The sequence below is a fragment of the Zootermopsis nevadensis genome, unplaced genomic scaffold, assembly GCF_977971745.1.
Source record: "Zootermopsis nevadensis isolate Lab colony 2312 unplaced genomic scaffold, Znev_1.0 Znev_ptg000031l, whole genome shotgun sequence".
In the NCBI taxonomy this organism is placed as follows: Eukaryota; Metazoa; Arthropoda; class Insecta; order Blattodea; family Termopsidae; genus Zootermopsis; species Zootermopsis nevadensis.
This window is the reverse complement of record NW_028259163.1, coordinates 3,931,781-3,951,284: the sequence shown is the minus strand read 5'-3', so window position 1 is coordinate 3,951,284 and position 19,504 is coordinate 3,931,781. Positions and strand designations below refer to the sequence as shown.

At 34.3% G+C, this 19,504-nt stretch overlaps 2 protein-coding genes across 2 annotated transcripts in view; one reads left to right on the top strand and one right to left on the bottom strand.

Moving 5' to 3' along the window:
* Nucleotides 1-5,337, top strand: part of ca (RCC1 and BTB domain containing protein claret) — a 43,570-nt gene extending 38,233 nt beyond the window's left edge. Inside the window, exon 32 of the mRNA XM_022058260.2 lies at nucleotides 981-5,337. The gene's annotated coding sequence lies outside the window, so the exon portion shown is untranslated. The remainder of the gene's footprint in view (nucleotides 1-980) is intronic.
* Nucleotides 3,815-19,504, bottom strand: part of LOC110827031 (uncharacterized) — a 59,244-nt gene continuing 43,554 nt past the window's right edge. The window contains exons 6-9 of the mRNA XM_022058271.2: nucleotides 12,339-12,478; nucleotides 11,808-11,972; nucleotides 8,711-8,930; nucleotides 3,815-7,696 (exon numbers count right to left, since the gene is read on the bottom strand). Of these exons, the coding sequence (XP_021913963.2) occupies nucleotides 7,474-7,696; nucleotides 8,711-8,930; nucleotides 11,808-11,972; nucleotides 12,339-12,478 (748 nt within the window). The 3' untranslated portion in view covers nucleotides 3,815-7,473. The remainder of the gene's footprint in view (nucleotides 7,697-8,710; nucleotides 8,931-11,807; nucleotides 11,973-12,338; nucleotides 12,479-19,504) is intronic.

Below are 19,504 nucleotides of genomic sequence, written 5' to 3'. Positions count from 1 at the left end.
AGAATATTTCTGTACGTTTATCATCCATTTTTAATGTCGGTCTAAAACGTTTTTATGTTAGGAGTTTTAGACATTTTATGGTGATCAGACGTCGCTTGTAGGGATTTATATTACTTCAGATATATTTAAATGTTTTTATTTGAAATTAATAAGCACGTGTAGTAATGTAAATGATCCTCGTATTATTAATAATAAAACTTTTTTTTACTAGTACAATTAAAATTAACACAAAATAATTGAAATTATGTTCAGTAATATTTAAAAGGAAGTTGAAACCACGTGAATACAAAATACACAGTGTATATTATAAATTTTAAAAATGGAGAGTCTGGTTACCATATTATGCGTGTTTCAGATGTACTTTTAACTTTAAGAACAAAAAACAGTTCCATTGAGTAATATATTAGCGCATTCAGGAACATTTCCAAAATCTACCAATTCTGTGTTTACAAATTAATAAGAAAGCTATTACGTCTTGGTATCTTTTTATATTCCGAAAGAGATCAATGCAAACGCCATATGCAATGTACTCTACAGTACCCATGAATCATAGTATCTCGCATTAAGGTCTTCAAACAGAAAAGTTTAACCAAGTTCCTAATTAATCTATATTGGTAGATTTTGGGAGGGACTTAAAATTTTTATTAGTTTTTTGTGTGTGTGTGTAATTTTTAATAGACTTGTTGCCTATGTATGACATTAATATTCAGCTGTAAAGTTAAAATGTACATAAATATAAATGTAATTATTAGAGGTATTTTGAGATGAAAATTGTGTTGTATATTATAAATTATATATAGTGTTCAGTATTGGACATAGTCTATGAGTATATAAACAGAATTTATGAATATTTAACACCCGGATAGCCCCATCCAAGTCCATAATCCACCCCATCTGCAGGGAGTGTGTCTGTTGACCCAGGGGAAGAATCTGGTATAATTTCGTGGTATAGGTTTGCTACGTGAATTTCCATGTTGAAGGTGGCCCAGAATTTCGTAATGGAGAGATGTTCCGTGGCCCTTGATCTCCCTGGCTGAGATGAAATCGTCTCGGAATTCCACTAGCCTCACCCCTTTGCCTTCGCCAAGATGGTGACGGCGCGTTCCACGAGGCAGCCTACCTCGTTCACGCTGGCAGTAGATTCGGTCATGGTATGCTGGACCGAACCACCAGTAAATGGTATACGTTTCGTTATAATTAATTTTTAAGCAAATTTTAATGTAATTTGGTTTTTGAGTAAAGTACTCGGGGCGCATGCCCGGATACTCCGGTGGATACCGTCAGGGGACAACTTGGCTGACCCTCTGACGAGGGTTGCTCTGGGTAAGAGTATTACAATTTTTAAAGATTTATTTGCTGAGGAGAGAATACATTTATTGTAATAATAATTGATAAGATATGCTCATTATTAAATATGTATATCAAAATGTTGGGTCAGGTTGAAAAAATAACAACTTTGTATTGCATTTTAAAAATGCTTGAGGAGGTGCTGACATCGTCAATCGGTGCCGGTGGCAAAATTCGGAAACTCTCTTGTTTTTCTGTTGACGTAAGCTGTGTAGAACTGTACTTCATTTGCGATATTTGATCAGACGGGATATACTCCAGCCCTTTTGTGTGATGAGAAAATGTTTCTTCCCTTTTTAATAGAAATTTAAAAGGCCAGAGTTAAGGTTTACACGGCTGTGAAATTGTGGCTTGTGACGTCCTTATACTTGTTTTGACTAATGTAGTACTTTCATAGAGCATAGTGGACTAGTTGGTCTCGCTCTTTGCGAGAGTACGCGTGCTTCAAAAATGGAACCACGACGTAATGTGGTACAGCGTTGAATGTGGTGTATTAAGATATTTGTGAATTACGTTTCGGAATGAATGTGCGAAGAAGAGGCTGTGGTCTAGTTTGAAATGTTCAGAATTTTTGTCGTACTGTGGATGGCTGGTCTGTGGCCAGGATTCGAACTGGGTACCTTCCCCTGTTAAACCAGAAGGCAGGCTGTTGCATCAGTTTGCTTACTGTCGTTTGAAAGACGCGAGGTTAGAGAGTTGGAGCGACTTTACCTGGAACTCGTGAGTTACTTTTATGTAAAATTGTAAACAAAAAAACTACGCTCGTTAATTAAAATCCTGAATAAAACGCAAAGTGAAATTCATGTAGGTAGTCATTTGTTTGATATATTCAGAACGGATTTTGACAGACTTTTTTAAATCGCGTTTCGATATCGCGCTATAACATGCTGCCTTAAATACAAAATAATTGTAGATACGTAGGTAGCTATAATTACTTTAGTAGAATATTGTGGTATGTACATTTCAAAACCTCGTAACCTGATTAAACAGTTGGAAAGTCATATTTTTCTTGCAAGGTCTTGACATATCTCTTCCCACATAAAATAATGCTTTACTGTATAACACAACAACAGCATCATAATAATAATACAGATTAATTTAATTCATTAGAGAATTTTCCAACAGCAAAGCGCTTATGACAAGCAAACAATAATAAATATATATACGTAACAGCTGTGAAAGATATTAATTTATTTTCTCTCCGTGTTCACAGTTGTATCAGTTTCGTTAAAATTATCTACTAAATTTACATGTTATAATTTTATTTATACTTTTCACTCTTGGCATTACAGAATGCTGGTAGTGGTTTGTAAATTTCATAAAGTTCACGCCAAAATTGGCCATGGTTGTTTTTTAAGATTTTGGATTGGTAGGCCTGCTGTCCAAATCCTCGTGCGGTGTTTCTTTACAATCTAGAGTTACGTACAATGGATACCGCGTTTGTAAAAATAATTCTCATATATTGGACAGAACTATTGCATAAGCGCCGTAATCATTGTTTCACAGTCTTATGATGGTTAATTTTATGTTCACGGGTTAAATTACTAAAAGATTGTCTTTCAAACTCCAGTGAATAAGGTGACGTTTGTGTGGTTTGTGTTTCTGGACAGTAAACAGCGCTAGAACATGTGTTTTGTTGCGTAAGATGATTGAACTAATTCATAACCTAACATAACACCGCATGTAGGTAATTGTGTAGTGGCTGTTTCGGACAGTGCTGAAACGTGTTGTAACAGAAGAGTACATTATGTGTGGACGAGTAGTGCTTCATCTAATGGTGCTTGCAACCTGTCCTCACTACGAAACCCGTTTGGTAAGTCATATTGTTTACAGTTTTAATAATATCAAGGAAAGTTTATCCTGCTTAAAATGGTACATGGCACACCACAAATGAAGAATTACTTTCGATATTTTGAGGGATCAGAATTACAAGCCTACAAATTCAAAATGATATATTTACAATTTCACAAGTTGTAGACAAACGGAACAAACGAACGTTTTAAAGGTATTAAACAGTGTCATATCCACCCATCTTACATTTCTTTCCCGTCATGTGTCTCACTCTCATAATCGGAGCAGGGGAGTCAACATTTCACTAAAGTTACCAGTTATCACCAAATTTTGCGGATGACATGTTTCTAAGGGTAGAGTGTGGTATGCAACTTTTACGTCAGCAGCCGCTGCGGAGCGTCTTCGATCACTGGTTACGTGTTATAAGGTTAGAATAATTATCTAAAATACTTATGCAATAAAAAGTGGCCCCTCAGTCACAAAAAGTTATGTTTGCAAACAGGAATGTTTTTAATTTTTCATGAAAGCGTATGGTGTCCATTTTGAAATGAAATATCTACCAAATTGCTATCACACCCAAATGGTTAGCAATCCCTGGTGATCCATAATCATTCCATACATACTTTTCTTGATTTTTTATCTAATAGTAATATATATATGAAATAATTAGTTAAGATTGCTATTTTTATCTGATATTATTTCATCTCATGATTATTTGCAGTGGACATAAAATTTTCAAAGTCATATATCCACAATACAAGTACAATATACAGATATAACCATCAGATGTCAAACACTAAATTCAGTAAATATGAAAAAGGACTTTACAATGATGATAACCTTATTGAAGCCTAGTCGTCACTGAATTCCAGTCACAATGAGTAACTCAAGAAAAAAAACACATTTTGTTACTGATTAGCTTAATACCATTAACTCAAATGTAATGAAAGCAAGATAAAAAAGATTGATTCTTGAATTTTTGAAATTGCTGTTCATACTCGTCAGCTTTGTTAAAGAGATATAATAGCAATTTTCTTCTTTTGAACTGTTTTTGAGGTTAAAAAAACATTAGAAAGAGGTTTTTTTATAAGAGTATTGTTCTTATTTTCACACTGAAAATCTTCATTCCATTATTATTAATAATAATGTTACATGTCACAATATATTTGATTTACATCATAAGATGTGGCATTCATTATTAATGCCTTTATTATCTGCTGTACAAAGTATTACAGATTCATTCTATTTAATGGGTAATTTCTTTTCTTAGTGTACTTTTAAAATTATAAAATCATTTAATACCTTCTCCATTTATATATACTGGTACTTTTGAACTGAAAGAATTCAAAATGCAGGATAATATTTATTGAAAACATTAAATAATAAAAATAATCCCTAATTTTTAGATGAGAAACATAATATAAATTCAATATGCGTGGTGCGTCGTGTTCATTCTTTGTTTTTATATATTTTCTGCAGGGAATTGAACCTGATGATAGCCACACTGGTTCAAAACATGTTCAAGTGAACAGACAGCGAGCAGAAAAACAAAGAATAAATCCATTATAAAATAAACCATAAATGAATCTGAATTTGATTATAAAAACTGTTTTGCTTGTTATGAAATTTTTGTTTTATATCTAAATCTGCTGTTTTATTATTGATGATTTCAATTTTTTTTAATTTTTATGAAATGGAAGTTTACAAAACCTGAACTTCCGTAACGTTCCAGTTTATTCTTTATGGATACATTAAAATGTTACTGCTAATTTCATATACTGTACTGGTACTGCTTATTGTGTCCTTTATGCCTGTGAAGAATAATAGTTAAATAGGCCCCTATATGAGATAAAATGATATGGAGGCTACTGTTATGTATTCCAGCATATAAAATCTAGTTTCTTAAGTAAACATTTTGTACTGTGTTATAAGGATTATGGAGTACCAGGGAATGTAATGAAATATCAACATAAATATTTAACTCGATTTTTGTTTCAAATTTTTTTGAAAATCTATCACAACATATCTCACAAAAAAAATATATAATTTTAATGGTTACAAAATATAAACAAAATTATTGATATCCTGTGTTTTTTTGTAACAGTAACTCACCTTAAATGTTAGCCATTTCTGGAATTATTTACGAAATTCAAAATTGGAAATATTTTATAAAAATAACTTTTTTAAAATAAAAATTTGTTTAATCTGTAGTTATCTGGTACCAGAATGTTTTGCTGCCATATGAATTTGTCATATTATGTTTTTTTTTGTTACAAGTCTGTGATCTGTTGTATATAAATTCCTGAATTAAGACGATAAAAAAATTTTGATTATATGATTGAGTGTGTTCGTATATCTCATAGCTTGAGTTTCAACAATCTGGGTGGCATTGAAGAACTACGTGTCCATAAAATGGAATAGTTATTAATTTTAATTTGATTAGTTGTTGTTAAACATTGAAAATACCATTTTCCAGCACCTGTTAGATAAGTTTTACAGTTATCGTAATACATTCTTAATTAACAATCACACTCTCACATCATTTTTACATTGTTGTTTATCCACGCGTTCCGTTTCATACGTTCAGTTAGTTCTATACTAGTAATTTTATTTCATTTTACAAAATAACAAATATTACACAAGTTTTAAATATCTACGCTAATTCCGACTTCATGAATACAATGCGAAGTGTAAAGCCGCCCATCCACGTACGAGTCTGGCTCGGATACATTTCACCGCGCATGCGTAGCAGACTCGGCTCGTGACACCCCCACCCACAAACGAGTTTGGCTCGATGGAACCCGAGCCGAGCCAGACTCGTACGTGGATGGGAAGCTTTAGAAAGATTGTAAAATTCTCACTGTATTTCTCAGATAACCTATAGAATTTGGCAACATTGTTAATAATCTTTTCCACGTAATAGAAAAGTCACAAGTATGATAATAGAAATCCAAATTAGAATTATTCCTGTGTCATTTGTGGGTATTATACGCAGAATTTTGATGGTACGGTTAAACCAATCTTATCCCGCCATAATCATACCGTATCTTTTACGTAGGAACAATCTGAGTGCGTACCAGAAACAGGTCTGTAAACTTTTGCGTGTTAATTCTGAGTTCTTGTAAATGTGAGACTTTTTTTATCAAAATAAATCACCGTTATTATCTGGTTTGTTAGCAGTGTTCCAAATTTGGAACGCGACGGATTTACGTTAGTGAAATTAATAAAGTAACGGTTAATCGTGACAGATGTCATTATCGTTAATCTGCGTATAAAATAGTGTAATTGCGTCATATTATGAATATTATAACAATTATTTATTTTAATCCGTCTTATCACAATATTTAAAATTTCTTATAATTAAGATAATAAAATATCATTGATGTTCCATATCGATTGATCGATTACATTTTGGAACATTTACACAACATGTTTCAGTTTTTATAAAACCATCATCAGGTGTAAAATATCTAAGAACTTAAAACTCAAATATGAATCATATTCATCATCATCAGGTGTAAAATATCTAAGAACTTAAAACTCAAATATGAATCATATTCATATTTGAGTTTTAAGTTCTTAGATATTTTACACCTGATGATGGTTTTATAAAAACTGAAACATGTTGTGTAAATGTTCCAAAATGTAATCGATCAATCGATATGGAACATCAATGATATTTTATTATCTTAATTATAAGAAATTTTAAATACTGCGTATAAAAGTAACGACTTCATACATTTCTGCGAGACAGCTTGTGTTGAAATACATTCAAGATTAGACTCAGAAAACCAGAGAAATATCTTGTTACAAATTTCCTGGTTATTTATATATTAAAATATATTATAGTTCTACTTTATGTCCGGAAGAAAGCGGATTTTACTGAAACTATTTTTTTTTACGATTTTTCTAGGAAAGTTCTATATTTCTTCAGTAGTTAAACGAACTTAAAAGAAAATTGCCATATATTACATACTGGCATATTTATCACTTTATAACCAAGATATATTTTTACGCGTGTTCTTTGTGTCCTGAACTTCTGAGGTCAAACAAAGTCTTTTGTTATTGTTCCAGTGGACTGAGACCGCCTGAGATATGGCACGGCATTTACCTACCGATTTACAGAAATACGAAGTTTGATCACACGATAATCACGTTTATATTTTATTTTATGGCAAACCTGAAAACTTTCTAAACGTCACAAATAATGTAATAGCTAGATATTTACGTAGACAAGCTTACACTTAATTGTTTTGAATTTATCCACTGGTTTGTACTCTGTTTGACCATACGACGCGTGAGATACATTAAAAAAAATACACGTTATTATTTTGATCACAGTTTTCCGGAATAGTGTGACCCGATGTTTGACGGTGGACCGCGATTGTGATGGTGTGGATGTGATAGTGTGGCCGCCTTGTGAGACCCCGGGGCTGAGTAGCGGCTACCTGGTCGGGAGTGCACGATGGCATAGTGGTCGCTGTTGGTTGAGATGGATCTTGTAGAGTTCATCGTAGACCCACCAGATGTGTACCCGGGCTTCCCATTTAGGGAGTACCTACAAATACATTTAAAATAGTTTGCTAAACTGTAATTTCTTTGTAAAATAAGCAAACAAACAAATTATTAACGCTATAAAAAAGACGCTAGTGCCATAGGCGTTTCAACCTCAAGACGTCATCGTCAGTGACAACAGCGAAATTAATTAATTTAATAAAAATGGTTTAGAAAAATAATGGAGTAGAGTATTTTTCAACAACATATCATTTGTAATTTCTTTAATTATCGAATTTAGTAGCTTTTTTTTAATAAATTGCCATCAGGTGTCAATAAATTTTCCTCGTGGTCTTGTAATCAATAGGAAAGGGTGAATTTGGTGACAGATATGGAAAGGTTAAGAATTCTGTACTAAATAATATGACTAGCAGACATGTTATTGAAATCGGTACCTGTGGGTTATCGGGACACAAAACGGGGAAGTCAAATATCTGGAGTCATTTATTGAAACAAAATATAATAACTTTCAAGTGTATGTCATTTATCCACACACATTAACCTAACCTAAGCTAACGTAACCTAACCTAACGTAACCTAAGCTAACCTAAGCTAACGTAACCTAAGCTAACGTAACCTAACCTAACGTAACCTAAGCTAACGTAACCTAAGCTAACGTAACCTAACCTAACGTAACCTAAGCTAACCTAACCTAACGTAACCTAACCTAACCTAAGCTAACGTAACCTAACCTAAGCTAACCTAACCTAACCTAACGTAACCTACCCTAAGCTAACCTAACCTAACCTAAGCTGACCTAACCTAAGCTAACCTATTTTTAAAGCGATGTGTCCCGATAACCCACAAGTACCATGAAATCTAACGTCATGTATGTTTATTGGTTATATAATCGATCTCTGTGATCATGATGATGTGGGTTTTGGCACAAATTAGACTCATCAATAGATGTCACCATTTTGAAGAAAGTGTCTCCATCTACAGCCCTGAAGATGGAGACATCACGTTTCTCGAGAATGTTGGCATAATCAACATAACCTCACTTCTATGTTTTTCTTACCTGGAACCATACTGAGAGCCATGCCAGCTCCTGTACGGATCGTAATCTTCAATTATACTGGGTTCTTTCTCTATGACTTCAGTTCTAGCACAAGAACACGTCATTGCAGAGCAAAGGAAAATGTTGATGATTAGCATAATAAGGAACATTATTCCAAACGCTATGCACAGGTACAGTAGCCAAGGTGGGTTCACGCCGCCTTCACACAGCTCCTGAACAGCTGCAACGTACAAAATTAGACCATAAATCAAATTTGACCGCCCTTAGCTCAGCGGTAACTAAAGTTTTATCGAAATATGTTGAGATGTGAACTGGATTAAGTGGAATGTAGTTTTCACTGGCGGATTTTTGTGATCAACCTACAACTTTCAGAAAAGGAGAAAATTTCTTGGTTGGTTGAGTAACTATGGGATACCCAAAAGAACATCTGTCTTGGAATTTAGTATCTGATTTGGGGGGGGAAAAGAAATGTCTCGCCGACATTCCCTTTCGGATAGCAGAAAATTAGGTGTGGCGTGACGAACCGCAGATCCTTAAATTTATTTTCTCTGCTTGGGGAAGTGAAAATCGCGAAACCCCTGAGGTTTTAATTAATGTTGGGATGGCCGTGAAATTAACAAAAATTCGATCCACCAGTAACAATTTTTAAGTCAGAAAATCGAACTTCTATGTATGTAACTGTATATATCTGTAATTGGAAAGTGTACGATTTGGTCCATAACAATATTCTCCGCTCATGCCAGAGTAAAAGTGAGATTCATTTGATTTAGTCACGTGTTACGACTCTGTGACTTGGTCCACTGTTACGTCCAGGTTTTTCAGTTTTAAATTTCCCTGCTTCGTCTTTTGTTTCAATCAGTTTTTGATCCGGAGAATATTTAAAATGAACACAGTTTACGTCAGTGTGATTTCTCTGTGCGATAAAGCTCCTGTAAGATGTCTTAACACTTTTATTGACAACAAATGAACAGCTAGATCTATGAGTTGTGTAAAATTACGAATAACGTGCCTGAAAAATGTTGCTGATTAGTTTTTACTTTTAATTAGTCTTGTTCTTACGATTTATATAAATCCTTTTCTGCTGTACGTTTTAAGGGCGTGGCGTGTAGGTGGAGACCTACGCAAATATATCTACATGAAAATGTTCTCAAAGCGTATCAGGGGTATAAATAATTAATGACTGAGAATTGTAACGCTTAGAGATTTTTTCCAGACGATTCTCGTTAAACGCGATGCAATTCGGTATTTAACGCTCAGTTACGCGTGTGAATGTTTCTAACGGAAGTTTATAATCTTGTAACATTCGGGCTGAGAACGTGACCAAAACGTTTGTGCCCCGAGGGGGGGGGGGATTTGAACCCGCGATTAAAAGTTCGTCACACCAAAGACTGTGTGGTAATAGGAACTGATTTGAATCTTTTTGTTTCAATAATTTACTAACTCTGGTAGCAGATACGAGATACCACAATTTTGACATAATTTTCAGGATTTATTAAATGTTAAGATTATTTAGTCGAATGATAGAATGATTAATGAATTATGAATTAGAAGAAAAATAAAATAAAACCGAATTGAACAAACTTAAGGTATATTATATCGAGATTTCGCCTGGAGGAATGAGGAAAACCACGGAAAACCTCAGTCAAGTTAGCCGATCTCAGGGCCAAAATCGGGGACCTCGAAATACGAAGGAAGAAATCCTCGGTAGCGACGTTCAATATTTTATCCTGAGACAAAGAATTTTATTTTGTCAAATCGCTACTTTGAACATCCCTGATAAGTAATATATCGGATATAAATGTCAGAACTCCATTAATTTCTTAACCCACGCGAACATTTTGAAATGGACATGTGCTTTCTCGTGATGAAGTCTGAGTGGCCTTGCTGGTTTAAGCCCTGAGTGGCGACCACCTCCTGTTGAACCGGTTTAACCACTTGGACAAAGAAGGAAATGCGCCTGACGTCGAACCAGACGAGGCGGTGAAAGTGGGAAGCAGTTTAGGACCAGGATCGGTTAACATTTAAAAAGAAATACAATTCTTCTTATAGAAGGTCTCGCAGAGGCTCTTAATGGAAGACGACATTGTGATTCGCCATTTTTGAGAAACGGTCACACTCAGAATGATTGGAATGTTAAAAGTAATTGAAATTAACACGATTCGGTGTTCGGTCTGTGGAGGTTTTGTGTTAATGTCACGAAACGTATTCGATATAAGTTTTTCGTTTTGTAAAAAGAAATGAAAAATGAAATAGAAACTAAACTTATATGTTTAATCTCCGAAAATACCCGACAAATTTCGATCAAATTTCAAACTGTTGGTCAGTATTGCCAATTTAATTTTTGAACATAAATTGTACCGGTCACGTAGATCTATAAATCCCTACTTTATATAAGTCAACGTCGAAATTTTATCATATTTATATTTAAAGTTCTTATTATAAAAAAAAGGTATGAGATTCAAAACAGAACTGGTTTTAAAACATTTATGATAAAGCGAATATTAAGCTGAATAAAAATGAAAATAAAACATTGTAGTCAAAGTTACTAACGTCATTAAATAAATATAAATCAAACAAGGAAAAACAGGGGCTGACTGGTTTCAGTACGTAATATGCAGTGTGACAGGTTTTGTAACAATATATTTATATCTTGAATAAATATCATGACGGGTATTAAAGTATGAGAGAAAGTATCTTAATACAGGTCGATATGTAATAATTTTTACGATAGCTTATCACTCTAATTCACTTTCAGTGATTTATCAACCAAAATATATTGGTACTCTTTTGAGTACAATGACATTCCGAAGGCGTTCTTTACGCAACATCTCGACGTTAGCGAAGCAAGGAAGGGAATAATAAATAATATAATTATATCAAAAGCAACAGCGGTGACTTAAGTCGCTGTTACACTTATCAGATCCGATATAATTGTTGCTCGTAAATTCCAAATCATCGTTTCGTTCGACAAGACGTTTTACACACGCTCGCAGAATGTTTTGTTGCAAGAATAACTCTAGATTCTAGTCTAAGCTACTGAAAAAGTGTCATTAAATAAGTAAATATGGCTTTTATACGTCAAGAGGTCAATACTCACTAGGGCTGTCGCCGGGATCCAATACGAAGACGCTCGTACTGGCCATAAGAACGCCCTCGTCATTGGACGACGTTTCGGTACTATATATGTCTTTGTCTTGAGCTCTGGCTTGAGCAGCTGGAAGGGGCTCCAAGTCTGTCTCACACTGCACGTCCGGGCAGACCCCTAGAAACACAGAAACATAATCAGTACTCAACAACTTGTATCACGGTTAACTTCGACTGGTGGACGTCGTCTTGGGCCCCAAGCGAGTGAACGAGTGTATTTCTGTAGCCCCCGATTCTTACCATGATTCGGTCGCCAGGCCCACGTTTATGGCATTAAAGGAGAGATTTTGTATTAAGTATCCTGTTACATAGTCCCGATTGTGTCTCGTTCAGACAGAGTTTACCGTTGAAATTAACGACAGGCGTTTTGGGCGAGTTAAATTATACGTAATCTCTGTTCGAAAAACATCGTACCCATCTGTTCCTTGATATTACGCGTGGTTATTAGTTGATGTTTTCAACGCGGCGTGTAGAATCGACTCACCTTTGCAGACTGCGATGTCACACTGGAAATGAACCTCGCTGGATTCTGGAAATCGGAACATGGAGTACAATGTTGCGTCTGCAGCTCCAACTTTTTCGTCGTATTTGAACTGGGAAATGACCCTCGGGTTCACAGGGCATCTGAAAATTACAAGATTCGCGTAATTTTATTTCATGGCGAACTAAAATTAAATACGATAAGACAAAAAAAAAGTTTATATTGCTGTGTGCGGTTTATTTATGCAAATTACACTCGTAATTATTCGTGGGTCACCTAGTTTTTCACACCGATGTAAAAATATAAGTTGTAGTCAGATAGTTTACTGACGTTTCAGAGGTCCTTGGTGCCTCCATCATGAGAAAGCCCAAAATTAGTCTGACAGTTGAACCTTCTCATATCTCAAGCTGAAAACTCGAACCTGGCTTAATTATCGCCCTGATGATGGAGGCAGTAAGCACCTCTGAAACGTCCGCCAAATTTAACCAGTCTAAACGGCGATACAACCCAGAAGACAGTCATATTCATTATCGCCTCCGTGAGAAACTCAAATCTCACTTAGACTGAGGGTGTTTGAAGAAAGGTCCTTAGGAAAATATTTGGACCAAACTGGGAGGAAAATAATAAAAGGTTGGACAAATTACATGCTGGGGAGTTTTATAATTTATAGTAGTCACTAAATATTATAAGGTTGCTTAAATTGAGGATGAGATGGGTTGGACATACAGTACGAGTGGGGGAGATAAATTTACGTAAAAGGAATTATCGGAGACTTGTGGGGAAGAGAATGTTTTGAATAACTAGACAAGAAATATCTTTTTGTAGCTTAAATGCGTCATGTTTGTGTTGATTAAATATATATTTTTATTTTCACAGTCTATACACAAACGTTTTTTGTTAAATGATGTTGTTAAAATTATATAATATTAAAACATTATGTAGTATAAAATATTATATTTTTATTTTTGGCGCTTTTTATTCATTAAACGACATGTTTCGATGGATAAGACCTCATCTTCAGGTTTATATCAATTTTATAATATTTTAAAATTATTAGATTTTTTTTAGATATTTTTATGCAATGTATTATATTAATCTGTGGTTTGCTTGTAGATTTTCTATAAAAATATAATATTTTATACTACATAATGTTTTAATATTATATAATTTTAACAACATCATTTAACAAAAAACGTTTGTGTATAGACTGTGAAAATAAATATATATAAGAAATATCTTGATTAGCTAAACGACTATCAGCTTCTAATGGAGGGCTCTGATAAATGGGAAAGGTGAAGATCTTTAGTAATATTCGTGTAGGTGTTACGGTCTTGAGAACTTCTGAGATGACGATGTTGAGTCTGGTTTAAGAATTTTCACATCTGAAGACCAAACTACAAAGCGGTTCACTTGAATAAATGCAGTTAATTTTTTTTTTATTGTTATACTTCGCAGCAAAATCACCTTCTTTTGTCTAAGACGTTGGTGGTCTCCCAAAATGTCCGCCTTTTACGATCACAAAAATTATAATTTCTTTATACGCTTCGGTCATTAATCATTTAGACAACTAACCTCTTGTCGTAAAAAAAACACTTAACAATCTCCTTTACAGAGCCGACACTACTTAGACTCCGAAGGTAAATAGAAATGTTTTTGTTTTTTTCGTACCGAGTTACCGAATTTTATACGCGTCACAGAAATTTATAGCCGCGTGTTAATAAAACGCTGTTGGAAATGTGTATTTTTGCACTTTGGTGTACTTTAAATATGACTTCTTCGGAATTGAGTGTAAAAGCTTGCCTTTGATATTAATTTATTATTTGTACAAATACGTTCCTTGGAACGCCTGTCATCCTAACTTTGATAGATGTAAACAATTTTACTTACGTTGCGTAAATTATGAATGTTCAAACATGTTTAGAGAAAAAGATAAATCCACGAAATAGGTTAACTGCACCATTTAACTGCATTTCAAGACCGTTCAGAAAATTTGAATAACCATGGACACAGACGTATATTAATCGACTGGTACAGAGGTTTACAAAGTGTGAGGCGCGCCCTCCCTGGGGGAGGAGTTGTTTGTATGAAAAACTTTTTTTAAAGAAATATGGAGAAACATTTTTAACATCCTTTGCTTCGTAGAATTCAGACTCGTAGAGCATCCCACTAATCCAGGTATGAAGCGTATATTTTATTACAGTTTTTTAAATTAAATGCATTGAATAATATATACTAAATTATAAAAAAAATATATACTCATAGCTAAATTTTATGAAAAATCTGTTTGCTTGAACTCGTTCTGGAAGGGGGGCGTGAAATTTATGAAATGTTTTAAGGGGGGGCAAGGTATAAAAGTTTGGAGACCTCTGGACTAGTAGAAGAAGGGTCCATGTCCATGATTTCAAAAATTTCAGAAGACACAAATAAAAATAACTGTCTCTCAACCATACTGCATTGTGTATCTTAATATTATTTTTTAATGACACTGAATCAGTCAGAAAAAATATCCTTACACCATCTTCAAGATTTATCAGTACTGTTTAAAGTGATATTAATTATTTTGGACGATAGTTTGAGCCCTTTTTTGAAAAAAAATTATATTAGGTCTTTAAATAATTAAAAATAATAACTAAATGCTTTATAATAAAACATAAACGTATTAATTTATTGCCTATAATCTTTATAAAAACGCATACGTCTGGATCTACAGGAAAATATGGTATTTTAACATAAACAGAACATAGTCGGAAATATCAAATCTAAAACTTCTTGACGATGGTGAAGAGTCAATTAAATACAAATTTCCTTGGATATTATCCATCGTCTAGTAAATATAAAACGTAAAACGACGTTTCGGAGATGGGACTCTATCTCCGTCTTCAGGTTCCTACACAGTCCGGAGATAGGGATTAGCTCTATATAGTGGGCCCAACTGTGTAGGAACCTGAAGACGGAGATAGAGTCCCATCTCCGAAACGTCGTTTTACGTTTTATATTTACTAGACGATGGATAATATCCAAGAAAGGTCCGGAGATAGGGATTAGCTCTATCTAGTGGGCCCAACTGTGTAGGAACCTGAAGACGGAGATAGAGTCCCATCTCCGAAACGTCGTTTTACGTTTTATATTTACTAGACAATGGATAATATCCAAGAAAGGTCCGGAGATAGGGATTAGCTCTATCTAGTGGGCCCAACTGTGTAGGAACCTGAAGACGGAGATAGAGTCCCATCTCCGAAACGTCGTGTTTTACGTTTTATATTTACTAGACGATGGATAATATCCAAGAAAATTTTTATTCAATAGTCAGAAATCTTTATGATTTCTCATTTTTGGTCCATCCTGTAGTGAAAACTTAAGCATTAGGAATTGTGTTCTGGTTACTGTATAATTCATGCAGATATAAATTCCACGTTGCTTACTTTTCAAATTATGTTTTAGTAATGGACATCGCTAGATTCACGTCACTGGACACACGAACCTCGCATTGGCAATTTCATTGCAGTAGACCGATAATCTTATGGCAGTAAGTATGGTCTTACAATTGACTTCAGAGTTTATAGAAGCTTGAGTTGTCAGATCGTGTTTCGGGCTATCAGACTTCTAAAGGACATGAAGTGAAATCGATTTCTGCTGTTGGCGAATAGTACGGTACGAACAATTTCTGCTTATTCCTTGATTTAGGTTCGATTATATTCGATTTTCTTCGAGAGTTTGCTGCCCTCATTTTTTCAGACGATTGGTTGATATATTTTTTATTTTTTTTAAAATTTTTTTTTAGATAATAACATATCGTATGACCCGTTAAATAAGCAGCTGACATGGAGATTAGACGTCATAAAACAAAGCGTGTAGGATCTTGAATTGGACTTGTTCAGGGTGGGATTTGGTTGAATGCTTTTGTGAATACGGCGCTGAGCCTTGATGTTTAATAAAGACTAGTAATTTCGTAGATAAATAAGTCACTGGAAGATGATTATCTTGTGGGATTGCCGGGATGTGTAGATTTTGACGTATGTTTCAGAGATGTTTAATTTTTTTTACCATCATGGCCCCGATGATTGAGGCAGCAAGGACATCTTAAAAGTCGGCCATTCTATTACGAGACTGTAGATAAAATTTCATATTTGTGCGACTGTTATATTCTCAAGGAATATCTGCGTAGCTCAGAAGATGTATTATTTAAAACAAATCTGTAAAATTTTATTTAATATTGAATATTTCAAGACGTGATTTAATGTGGGTTTACTTCAGAGATGCCTTCAGTAGCGTAATTAATTTTAAATTGGGTCCCTGAGGGCGTAGAACTTATTTTGCGCGTCAAAGCTCTGTTACTGATGAATGAGTTTGGTTATAAAGTATTTACGACTCCACTTCGAAGCTGTCTGATTGGTGGGCTGGAGCATTGACCTTTCCTGCCTCATGTTTACTGAGACTTACGGATAGATGGCGTACCTCTGGTGGGAGACGTGAATATGGAAATGTGATTATGAACCAAAAGTTCAGCAAAACACGTCTCCTGTTTTAAGGAATTTATAAAGTAACTTAATAAAAGTGCAAAAGTGCATTATAGGTTAATAAACTCCTCAGCAGATATCGATAGTTGGAATGGTTGTAAGATATATACGAGTACAACATAATGTTACTGCACTATTGATAATTAATCAACAATATTTGTACGACGTATGTCATCTGATTATGATAATTGAATAAAATATGATATTGTCTTGGGAAATTCACCATCTTCATTTGTATTTCTTTAAATATTTATTGCGTTTGAACACGTTTTAAATAAAGACACGTCTATATTAAGATAAAATCGATAGGATATAAGATACAAGTGTAATTAAAAATGTTGACATATTTCTAGAAGTGGAAACCCAAATTGTCATTAATAATTTAATATAAACATTTATTTCCAGTGGTCTATTTGAAGAGTTAATGGTAATGATATTCACGTCTGATTGTTTTAATGTTTCACTTGCTGTAAATATTTATGACAGTCATTTTGTGAAATGTCTACATAATAGGCAAGCGATGGTCTGTGATCTTACGCTGTTTAGGGATTTCTATGGCCTTATGGGAAAAAATTTAAAAATGTTTGTTATAACGGTTGCCATGGTTACGACGTTAATGAGCCAATATTTATGACTGTGGGTTTACGCCTTTAGATTTTCCCGTCATTAGTGACGGGCAATTACTGGTACTGCTATATTTCAGTAACTATACGTATATACACGTAAAATGTAGATCTGTATTTAAAAAAAAATTATATATTTTACTGATAACGCAATATTTTGTAAGAAAATATTTACTTATTCGTGTTTTTTTCCGTCTAATCACAATTGTATATAAATAAAATTATACATAAGATATTAAAATATCATTTACATATTGTACAGTTGTGCCAAATATGTAAATGATATTTTAATATCTTATGTATAATTTTATTTATATACAATTGTGATTAGACGGAAAAAACACGAATAATTAAATTTTAATTCACAATATGACGCAATTATATCAACTTATGAAAATATTTACCTTATGTGCACAATGTGAGATATTAGTTTAAAATTTTTTTAGAATTAATTTTGAATTATATTTGGTCGGAATAACATATCCTTCAAAGCAGAGGAACGCGAAGACATTTTTTTCTATGCTTCAGGTGTTCGTGAGCAGTGAACTAAGAAACTTACAACTGGAAGAAAGGTCGTGGAGCGAAGCTCTCAGCTTGATCCATCGATAACAAAAGACAATAGAGATCAACGTACTGAAAAATCTTGTGACATTCATACGAGACCCTAAGCTTATATTTTCGTCTCGTTGCAAAAATACAAGACTCGATACTGAAATTAGAACAAGTTTGCGTTATAAACGTTTACAAAAATGAAATAACACCTAATAAAATTCGTTTCCGTGAGCCAAATTACAATTTTCTAAGTGTAATTAATTTTTTCAGTAAATTAAATGGAGAAATTTAATACTTTTTTTTACGAAAACACGTGAAAAACTGAACACTGAACCGTACAAATTCGTATTCAATAAGGATTACGTAATTAGTTAACACTTTAAAACGCAGTGGTAAGCGTATATACCACCTGCTTTAATGTCTACTAACTCCACATTCTACCCCAATAAATCCGAATTTATTTCGTATGACAGAGTCAACAGCCATTATTTCGTTAAACTCCGTTAATACTTGATATGTGTGATGGAAATGTCATGTGTTTTCTTTGCGGTAAGAACTGAATTGTTAAATATTATTTAGGCGAGATCTAACTTAGTGGTTTTCCTCGGTCCTAGAGCAAATTCTGAGTTGGTATCCAAATTCCACATTACTCTGCACGCCTCTTATGAAACCCTCCCATTAACATCAAAATTTTACCAAATTTCGACCAAAAATTAACGAATTAACTAAGACCCTGCTTAACGTGTATCCTCGTTATCTTCACTAAACCAAAAAGACGAATGGGCACTGCCTGGGGGGCCTTTGTGGCGGTAAATTTACATTCTCTCTCCCCACGCCTCGTTAAATCGGATGTCTGTGTCTCTAATTCCCCACTTTTATCTTCTGTTATTCGAATCTTCAATAAGCGGGATACAGGTTTAATAAAAATAATCCAAATATCATAGTGATAATTGTGATAACAGAGGCCGATGCCCCTATGGAGTGCGCTGTCTTCGAAGGACGACGGCCTCCTGAGGTAGCTTTGGTTGTACGCAGACAGTATCCAGGTCGCAGATCGAAATCTTTAAGATTCTGCGATCTCATCCTGTCGGATATGCGGCCTTATTTGTGTGTAGCTCAGTCTTCTTCATCATCATCATCATCGTCATCATCAGTAGCTTGGAGGATCAGGGCCAATGGCTTTTTTCCGTTCTCTTTAAGATTTAAGCTGTTTTTTGTCATTTCAAAATTATTTTAATTCCGCGGATAATTCAAAGCCCTGCGCGTTAGGATTTTATTAAATACACGGGACACGACTCTACCAATCATGTATGTAACTTCAAAAATATCTGATATACAGTACGTTCATCGATAAAGTTTTAAACGCAACTGTCACTTACCGGATCCCAAACGGGACTGCATGATTTACCACCAAGAGCTACAAAGTTTTCTCGATACGAGCCAAGTATTGTTTCATAAAAAGAATAAAATTAGATTA